This window comes from Nicotiana attenuata, unplaced genomic scaffold, assembly GCF_001879085.1.
Source record: "Nicotiana attenuata strain UT unplaced genomic scaffold, NIATTr2, whole genome shotgun sequence".
Lineage (NCBI taxonomy): Eukaryota > Viridiplantae > Streptophyta > Magnoliopsida > Solanales > Solanaceae > Nicotiana > Nicotiana attenuata.
The window spans coordinates 358,533-368,897 of NW_017670783.1; the positions used below are offsets into that span (position 1 = coordinate 358,533).

Sequence of the window (10,365 nt, forward strand, 5' to 3'; positions counted from 1 at the left end):
ATTGAAACTATGTTAATCCATTAGAAAGCTTAGGAGCTTTGAATCCAAAATCAAAATTTGTAAAATTATTTTTGTTTAGATTGGGTGTTGTGCAAATGAATGAGAATATTCTTTGGAGTTTATATCTCAAGTTTGAGAGAATTTGGTGAAGATTCGAGGTGGTTTTTGTTGAAATTTTATATTGAAACTCGGAAAAGAAGATATAAACAAATTGTATATATTTTGTATGTCGAGTGTCAAAACGGCATAAAAAATATCTACAACTTATATAATTATATACAAGTTGTATATAATTTGTATTTTTTGACTGGATTCTGTACAAAAAATGTGTATTAAGTTGTAGATAAATTGTATATTTTGACTGAATTTGTATATATTTTGTAAAAAAAATAGTTACTTTTTGTTAAGATGAATACTTAGACAAAATCGGATAAATAAGTTTAAAATCTCGTATATATACGAAAAGTCCCTTTTAATTACAGGGCTGAAAAGTGGCTGGCTCGTGCTATTAGGGTGATTTTTAAAAATAGCCAGATTTACAACTGGTCGTTCAAAAATGGCCCAATTTCAAAAGTAATCGAAATTTAGCCACTTTTTATGTAAAGATAAATCTGAGCGAAAACACTATTCAAAACCCGAAAAATACTCCAGTATATTATGCTGGAGTTCCAGCATAAGTATACTTGAACTCCAGCATATTATACTGGAGTTCCAAGATAGTATGCTGGAACTCCAGCATAATATGATGGAGTTCCAGCATAAATACACTAGAACTCCAGCATAATATACTGGAGTTCCAGCAAGTATATGGTCCAGTATAATATACTGGAGTTTGGAGCACAGTGCTCCAGTATATTATATTGGAGCCAGCAAAGTATACCGGTCCAACATAATATGCTGGAGTTCATACACAAGTGCACCGAAACTCCAGTATATTATGCTGGACCGGTCTCTATTGCAGCAAAACGGTGGTTATTTTTCATTGACTTAGTAAACGCTGACTATTTTTGATTGACCAGTCCGAAAACTGGCTATACCGTGAAATTTTGGCGTGCTATTACTACCCCTTTTATATGGGCTTATACATATTGGCCACATGAGGTAGCCCAAGATGACGTATGGGCTTGTAGTGTTCATTCGCTCAGATGACACACAGAAAAAAATCTTGAAACTCCATTATCTTCTACAGTCTCGTCTATAGTTGAGCGGGAAAAGGAACTGACAAAGTGGAATTACAGAACCAAAAAAGCTTGCAGTGATAGTACCACACCCACAGAAGAAGCGAAAGAGAGTGCAAGCTGATATTGAGGCAACAATTTAGCTAAAAGAAGTTATATAGAGAAGTCATTCCCCGCGTGTAAGTTATTTGCACCTCCAAACTTGCGCACAACCTGTTTGTTGAAATGGCTAATATAACAAACCACTGTACTAAGCTAAGTGCTTCTCCTATTCCTCTCTGGATTCAATAATGTTAATGTTTTGTTTGCAGTGACGTTTTCTTGAGCTATAAGATAAGCAGAGGGAAAGAAAATTGTATAAAACAAAATGAGTTGGTCTTCTTGTAACAGTCTTTGCACTTCAAGTTCTAGACAACTGTTGGTGACTACTGATTTATCGAGCCAACTGAACATACCCTCTAGACTATCAAATGTTGTACGTAATTCGGACTCTACCTCGTGCTCTTTTTGTATCTTCTCCGTATGTAAGTGTTAAATAACTGTGTTACAAATGCAGGGTTTGAGGCAGAAGAAAAGCCTTCATGGACATCATGGAGTACCAAAAGTTTTTGCTTATTATGGCCTTAAAACCCCACCTTATAAGCTTGTAAGTTTTATATTTTTGGCTTGGCTTTTGATATTCCGTGTTAATATGCCATGAACTAAAATTGGTATTTAAGTGGAGAAAGGTAGAGGGATAGACTCATTATTCCCGAGCTCTCAAATGCTGCTTTGATCCTAACTGTTTGCCCTAGACAGATTTCTCTGTCGTAATAATAATAGTAATACTCCAATAATAATGCCATTTTTTTAAAAAGGAGTAAACAAAAAATAGCACCTAGATGTATATTTGTCAAATTTACATATACAATGTCCTAATGGCTACTAATTTACGATTTTCCTTCTGCCCTTGTAGGATGCACTAGAACCATATATGAGCCAAAAGATGCTCGAGGTACACTGGGGAGAGCATCATCGTGGTTATGTTGAAGCTCTTAATAAACAGCTTGAGAAGAATGACATACTTTATGGATGCACCATGGAGGAACTTATCAAAGTGACATACAACAATGGAAATCCATTACCTGAATTCAGTGATGCTGCCCAGGTATTGGTGTCAAGACTCTATCATGCCATGTTGCACTTGCTATAGATTGGTTTCTTTCTTCTATAAGATTTTTACAAATTTAGCACAGTTACACTGGAAGGTAAAACATATCTTCCATTTCGAATCATGCCTTCGTTGACAAATAATTGGTGGTTCTTTTTATACTATGTGTACCCAATATCGTGAGCTTAAGCATCTTTTGTTCCAATATTTTAAATGGAAGGCCTAAGCAAGTCACTTGCTAGGAAACCAGATATTATTGTTAGGTGGGAGTTCTCCATCTGCTTTTTGCTAGAAATGTGCAGCCTTATATACAGGAGCCAGAGTGATGAAAAGGATCCTCTATCTATAGTTCCTGATGCTATAGACGTACGAGTGTTAATTGGCGGAACCAAGAAATTAATATTTAGATACATGAAATCATATAAAAGCAAAAAGTATTTCATGGTGAAGAGAGACCTGAAGAGATCTGAAAAAACCTTTGAGAGGAGCAGAACTAGCAGTGTTACTTTCCCAACACATATTAGTTGATTATGTGATAATAATCACTTATGCAGTGGCTTATATAGTTTTCAGTCCATAAAATCATGTGCGGTCTTTATAAATTACATTCTCATTTGTGATCTCCTGTTCGGTACTTCGGTCAACGTCTTAATTTACTTCAAGATTTCCATTACACACTACCCTCCCCAGACCCCACTTGTGGGATTCCATTGGATTGTTGTTGTTGTACATTTAAGTTCAAACAATATAGCCAATAGCTCAAGGCAGCTAAAACAATCTTCCCTGCGTCTAACATGGTTCTCTTCCTCTCTGTTTCAACTTCTTCCCTCCTACAGTCACTCTCACCATGGCTATTATTTTCTGCAAGTTGCGGCTTATACTCTTATTTCAGATTTTTTTTTTGTTTTGGAGATGGTAACATATTGTATATGATTAATAAAATCAGTACATAGGTTGTACTGAAACCATATTTACAAGTGAGTAGACAAAAGAAAAAACTGGTCCTCAGGCCTAACAAGATTCTAGGACATCTAGGATTGAAACAGTATCTTCTGTATATATCTGTTTACACCAAAAGCAAAAAAGCAAAACACAGTTAAGCTTGATCTTCTGCACTGAGTTTCTACTATCCTCAAAACATCTGGAATTCCTTTCTTTCCAGATTATCCACCAAATACATGTTGTGACAGTTCTCCATCTATCTCTGTCTCATGCTCCAGTTCCAGTTTCATCCCAACTGAAAAGAACTTCAGTAATCTTACTAGGCATTGTCCAAGCTATGCCTCTGAGATTAATAAAGGTCTTCCATAGCTGGTCATTGCAAAATAGATGGCTAACTATCTCAACATACTCTCCACATAAGTGACATCTTGAGCACAATGGGATCCCCTCTCTTTATAAGATTATCTTGTGTCATAACAGCCTCCTTTGCTAGTAACAAGGAAAAGCATGCTACCTTATGGGGAATCTTGATTTTCCAAATATGCTTCCAAGGCCAATTCTTAATCTGCAGGTTAGCTCGATTCAGGATCTTGTATGCTGCATTCACCTTATAAATGCCACTGTTATGTCCCTGCCACCTTATTGTATCCACCCTACTTTGTAAACCTTTGAATCTTTCCAGATGTTTGTAGAAGTCAGTCATTCTGGCCACCTCCCAATCATTCAAACTTCTTCTGAAAACAAGTGCCCATCCTTGGGGGGACCACATTTCAGCTATTGTATTCTGTTGATGTTGTTCCAGAACATACATATCAGGAAGAGGTCCTTTGAACATCTATCTCCCAGCCTGTTATCTTTCGAGAATTAGGTTTTATTTCCATCTTGCACTTTAATGGATAAGTGATTCTTTAGAATAAGCCAAAGTGACCTGATGGATCTCCATAAGCTAACTCCATCAGATGTGTTATACTACAAAAGTTATTTCTAAATGGAAGAATGTAATAAAAAACTTAGTCATTAGGATATTCTATGTTGAGTATTGCAGACATAATATAAATAAATTAATGTGGCCCTCTCTAATAGGTTAAGCTTTTGGATGAGTGGTCATACAATCCAAGATGGTAGGTCTTGCATTTGACTCTCACTGCTACCATCTTTGAAATATTCCATGTGCTTGACCCAAAAAATAGATTAGGTCCAAACATGAGGATATCAGACATGAAATAAATAAATAAATAAATTCCTTCTCTAACAGATTAAAATTTTTGATGAAGTTATCACAAAACTGAACAGTGAGTAATCAGATACTGCAAACTAACCTCCGTTCCAATTTATGTGACGTAGTTTGATTTGCCACGGAATTTTAAAAAAAAAAAGAAGAGAAACTTTTGAAACTTGCGGTCTTAAAAGCTTAAAGAGTAAAAGCTTTATGGGGTCATAACATTTATGTTGCTATAAAAACTTCTCATTAACGGTAAAATGAGTAAAATGAAAAATTTAAAGTTAAATTGTTTCCCAATATAAAAATATGTTATTTGTTTTTGAAACAGACTAATAATGAAAGTGTGACATAAGTTGAAACGGAGGGAGTATTTGTTTTGCAAACACGTCGTATAAGCAAGAGTTGGTGTTTGCACATTTTGCTGCATCCCTTGCCACACATCCCATTTCATGCTCTTATTTTCAACAAAGATCCTGTTGTATGGGGGCGGAATGTTGGCCAGTCAAGACCTCTCATGTTCAGAAGTTAAAAGTTGTGGAGATGAGGATGCTGAGATGAATGTGTGGTCATACTAGGAGGGATATGATTAGGAATGAAAATATTTGTGATAAGGTGGAAGTGACCTGTGTGGTGGACAAGATGTGGGAAGCTATGCTGAGATGGTTCGGGCAGGTAAAGAGGAGAAGCACATATGCCCCAGTGACGAGGTGTGCGAGGTTGGCTATGGCGGTTCCAAGGAGAGGGAGAGGTAGGCCGAAGAAATACTGGGAGAGGTGGTCAGACAGGATATAACGCATCTTCAACTTACCGAGGACATGACTCTTGATAGGAATGTGTGGAGGTTGAAGATTAGGGTTGTAGGTTAGTAAGTAGTCGAGCGTACTTCCTTCTCTAGCTGTAATAATAGTGTTATCCTCGTGTTCCCTATTTTAACATAGATATTATTACATGATATTTCCTTTGCTTCGTTTTTTATTTTTTTGGCTGTTGTTACTATTTCGTTGTCCGTAGTTCTTTATCATAAATGTTGTGATTTTGCTTTATTGAATCGACAGTCTTCCGGAAACAGCCTTTCTACCTTCACAAGATAGGGGTAAAGACTGCTTACATACTAACCTCCCAACACCCCACTTGTGGAAATACAAGGGGTATGTTGTTTTTGTTGTAAGTTCAACCTAAGTTGCTCGGACACGGGTGCGGGTGTCCGATACGGGTGCGGATCTAGAGCTCAGATCTTTCGAGATGTAAATTCTAAGATTCGGGGGTACAGATCCTAGTACGGATACGGGTGCGGGGATCCGGCTAAAAACAATTCAAAAATATAAAGATATCTCTAAATTATGAGAAATTTTGTGAATACTTATGTATAGCTTGTAAAGTGTGGATTTCTTTTCTATTCTCAAGTTGTAGATACGTAAAGGATTGAATTCCTAGATAAGGTATGTTATTTTCTTCAAATTTACCATAGTTTTGGTTCTGACTACAAGAATCAATTGTATCTCGTCTTAAATTTTTTCATCCGTCATGGTCAAAGTACTCAAAATTGTTTGACCAAATCCAGTACGGATCCCATATCCACACCCATACTAGTATCGTGTCGACGGGTGCGACAGCTAAACTGCCATGTCGGAGCAACTTAGAGTTCAACAAAGATCCCTTGCATGTTTGGTATAGAAGAAAGAAGCATCTTTCTTTCGTTTTAGTATAAATTTATGTCTGATAAGCTAAAAACTTTTTGTAGATTGCAACCTCCAGCTTATACTTTTTCACTTATGTTGTACAATATTTTCTTTTATTTTGAGTGAAAATACTCTTGGAAATTGATACTACTAAATTTTGATTATGAATTTTTATCAAAATCATATCTCTGAGGATTTCCTCAACAATTTTTCTGTTATTCAATTTCTGTCTTTAAATTTTTGAATTTTCCCAATCAAGAAGAAATATCAGCTTCCCTTTCACCTAATTCGTTTATATTCTATGAGCCTCATTTTACCAGAACAATACGTATGGATCTTATTTGTTCCAGGTGTGGAATCATGATTTCTTCTGGGAGTCCATGCAACCGGGAGGCGGTGACATGCCTAAATTAGGACTCCTTCAGCAGATTGAGAAGGATTTTGGTTCATTTACCAACTTTAGAGAGAAGTTTACAGAAGCAGCTCTCACGTTATTTGGCTCTGGATGGATTTGGCTCGTCTGTAAGTTGCCCCAAAAAAATATAGCTAATGTTCCATATGGATTGGCTGTCACGCTTGTTTGCTTTCTTCTTTGGCTGCTCTTTATTCTAATGAGAAAGTTGTAGTATTTGGGAACTTGAATTCATATTCTCTTGTAGTCTTCTTTTAATATAGTTTCAATTGTCTTTGCTTATATGTTTCTCAAAACCAAATCACTAATTAACTTTATAGAGGGACAGCTGGTGGACATTTGAACAGCTAAACTATGTCACGAGGATAACTCGTGCTTTATGTTTTTCGAACTCGTATATTAAACTTCCACTTCCCCATCATTTATGAGAAGGACCAAGCATATATTTTGGCGTGAATCTCTCTACATAGTGTGTGTGGACTGAGTTCAGAATGAAGTTCTGGACTTCGTATTGTCCGTCGACTCAATTCTTGTATAATCATGAGGATTAAGTAGATGAAAGGTTTAGCAAAATCTCTAATTTTTTGTCATCAACTATCATTCAGACATGGTCATTTTTCTCTGCATTTAAATATTCATGTGCGACCAACACTTAAGGGCAAGTTCTACGGAGTGGTAGTTAGACCGACTATGTTGTATGGTGCTGAGTGTTGGCCAGTCAAGAAATCTCATGTCCAGAAGATGAGAGTAGCTGAAATGAGGATATTGAGATGGATGTGTGGGCATACCAGGAAAGATAAAATTAGGAATGAAGTTATTAGGGACAAGGTGAGAGTGGCCCCCTGTGGAAGACAAATTGCGGGAATCGAGGTTGAGATGGTTTGAGCACGTGATAAGGAGAGACATCGATGTCTCGGTTAGGAGGTGTGAGAGGTTGACCATGGGTAGAGGTAGGCCAAAAAAGTATTGGCGAGAGGTGATTAGGCAGGACATGGTAATGCTTCAGCTTACCGAGGATATGACCCTCGATAGGAATATGTGGAGGTCGAGAATTATGATTGTAGGTTGATAGGTAGTCGAGAGTTTCTCCTAATCATACCAGTAGTACTAGTATTATTCTTACATTTTCGTGTTCCTAGATCTTTGTTATTCCATATTGTGTCATTCTTACCAGTATTGTTAGTAGTATTCTTGCATTTCTTATTTTTAGATCTTTGTTACTACACATAGTATCTTTGTCTTTGTTTTTCTTGTGTTATTATTGTTGGTTGCTTCCTGTTTCGTATTTCTTAAGCCGAAGGTCTATCGGAAACAGCCTCTCTATCTTTATAAGGAAGGTAGGGGTAAGGCCCGCGTACACACTATTCTCCCCAGACCCCACTTGTAGGGGATTACACTAGGTTTGTTGATATTGTTATAAATATTCATGCTTCTGCTAGACCCCTCAAGTTTTCATCACACAAAGCTCCTGATTGATCAGTTGGAAAGTTTTATAGCCTTTTTCAAGCACAGTTGAGCAGTCCATGCATCTCCTTTAAATCTTCGATAACACCTTCAGTTTGATTATTTCAGTGAAGAGAGAGGAGAAGCGTCTTGCAATTGTTAAAACATCAAATGCTGTCAACCCTCTTGTGTGGAATGACATCGTGAGGATTCTTTTTCTTAATGTTCAATAACTTGTAATACTACCTTAGAAATTACATTTTCTTGATTACAAGTACTTGCATGTTCATTTGGTATCTCTTTGATTCTGCAGCCCCTGATCGGTTTGGACTTGTGGGAGGTGAGTTCTTAGACAGTATTTTGCCCTCCTTTTCCCATGTACCCTTCACTCAGTGTCTGAAAGAAATCTTAAACCTTTTAGAGTTTGCATTCCACATGCTAATATTGATATTCATCATTTACTTGCTCTTCCTGTTTTGCAGCATGCTTATTATCTGGATTACAAGGTAACCGATAGTTCTTCCCTTTTGCTTTCTACAAGGAGATTGTTTCTAATGTGTCCGTCTTTGTTTCCTCTCTTTTCACAGAATGATAAAGCAAAGTATGTTAATGTGTTTATGAATCACCTTGTCTCTTGGGATGCGGCATTGGGACGCATGGCTCGAGCACAGGCTTTTGTAAATTTAGGCGAACCCAAAATCCCTGTTGCATGATATGGTTCTTTACTCAGTTCCTTCAGCAAACCCATGTGCAAGAAAATGTATTTTAGTAGAAAAACCTTCTGCACATGCTTTGTTCCCCACCAGAAAGTGCACTGTAATTCCTGTTGCGCGACATGGTCCTCTCTTAACAGGCCTTTCAGCAAATCCATGTACAAGAGCAGGTAATTTTAGTAATAAAACCTTCTGGATTTGCTTCATTCCTTAGTTGAAGGTGCATTGTTTTGGAACAAGTCCAGCTAAGTAATTTGGGAAGATGTTTAACGGAGCACATGTTAGATTTCTTTCTACTGTGGATCAGCAAACAGATTAGTGCTAGCTCGTAGTTTGATATAGATGTAGGCGACTGATCAGCTAGCAATAGTATCATGGGATATGTATTTTGTGTACTGAATGACTTCTGTAGACTGAGCAATGGGCTTTACATAAATCAACGAGTTGATATCATTTCAATCTCATAATATATTTGTCTATTATTTTTATTACGATTGAGTTCTCTCTGACAGTAATATTATTACAAGGATTTTTTTCAAGAGTAAATCTTATATTAAGTACGTACATATTCATACAAATTTGAAGATTCTACGATATTATCAGCGTCTTCTGCAGTTCCAAAGTTGACAACCCCAACAAACTTTAATTTTCGAACTGTCACTTGTCAACTACTGCACTAGTAGTAACTGAAAGTATTCTGCAATTCCTCCTTACTGATTATCTCTGGTAAGTTGTTCACAAATACATGGTGGAACTTTGCATTTCTCGTTGCGGATTCTCCACTTCGTTTTAGTAGAAAATGTTCAGACATGTATTCTTCTATCGTTCCATTTACTGGAAATTTTCAACTCCTTTAGACTCTGAAACTGCAAGGGCAGCATTTGTTCGCTCCATTGACTCCTTTGATATTGCGACTTTCAGCGCACCCATCATTCTCATGTTCTTCATAACTTGCCAATCTCTGAGAGTACTAGCATGTTGGCCAAGCTGCAAATCAGCTTATTTTGAAAAGTGTTTTTTTTCTCAAAAAGTATTTTGGCGAGAAGTAGTTTGTGTTTTTCTAATTAATTTGAAAAGCACTTCTGAGTAGTAATTAGTGTTTGATCAAGCTTTTAAAAATTGCTTCTAAGTGTCTTTTTCTCAAAAGTGCTTTTGGAGAGAAGCTATTTTTTTCTGCTGCTCCAAAACTGCTTTTGCTTCTCCTCAAAAGCACTTTTTTCCCCAAAATCTTGGCCAAACACATCAACTTTGAAAAAAAGCACTTTTTTTTGATTGGAGAAACTTGGCCAAACAGTGTAAAGGGTGAATAGCAAGACTAGTTGCAAAATGATAAATGTAAAGAACATCACAATACATTTATGGCCGAAATTCAAAAATAGCCAGATTTACAAGTGGTAATTGAAAAATAGCCACAGTTTCAAAAGTAATCGAAATTTAGCCACTTTTCATGTAAAGATAAATTTGAACGAAAACACTATCCAAAATCCGAAAATTATTCCTTGGAGTTCCAGCATAATATACTGGACTTCTAGCATAATATACTGATCCATCATAATATGCTTGAAGTTCATACACAGGTGTTCTAATCTCCAGTATATTATGCTGGAACTTTCCGTGTTGCAGCAA

General features: G+C 36.7%; 1 protein-coding gene across 2 annotated transcripts; it reads left to right on the forward strand.

Annotated features, from left to right (window-relative positions):
* Nucleotides 1-1,114: 1,114 nt before the first annotated feature.
* Nucleotides 1,115-9,227, forward strand: LOC109243295 (superoxide dismutase [Fe] 3, chloroplastic). 2 transcript variants are annotated; one of them, XM_019410203.1, is made up of 9 exons: nt 1,118-1,357; nt 1,490-1,653; nt 1,735-1,824; nt 2,134-2,325; nt 6,522-6,693; nt 8,156-8,229; nt 8,340-8,366; nt 8,509-8,532; nt 8,614-9,206. In XM_019410203.1, exons 2-9 carry the CDS (start codon nt 1,546-1,548, stop codon nt 8,737-8,739), a joined length of 813 nt encoding a protein of 270 aa, XP_019265748.1. In that variant the 5' UTR covers nt 1,118-1,357; nt 1,490-1,545; the 3' UTR covers nt 8,740-9,206. The 2 variants fall into 2 exon arrangements, with proteins under 2 accessions (XP_019265747.1, XP_019265748.1); XM_019410202.1 differs by having other exon boundaries at nt 1,115-1,357; nt 8,509-9,227.
* Nucleotides 9,228-10,365: the final 1,138 nt, after the last annotated feature.

What these genes read in the sequence shown, in the direction of transcription:
- LOC109243295 (XM_019410202.1), top strand. Translation starts at nt 1,546, where the DNA reads ATGAGTTGGTCTTCTTGTAACAGTCTTTGCACTTCAAGTTCTAGACAA. An exon ending in CCTCTAGACTATCAAATGTT is followed by an intron (nt 1,654 to 1,734) that starts GTACGTAATTCG and finishes TTACAAATGCAG; the next exon opens with GGTTTGAGGCAGAAGAAAAG. An exon ending in TGGATGGATTTGGCTCGTCT is followed by an intron (nt 6,694 to 8,155) that starts GTAAGTTGCCCC and finishes TGATTATTTCAG; the next exon opens with TGAAGAGAGAGGAGAAGCGT.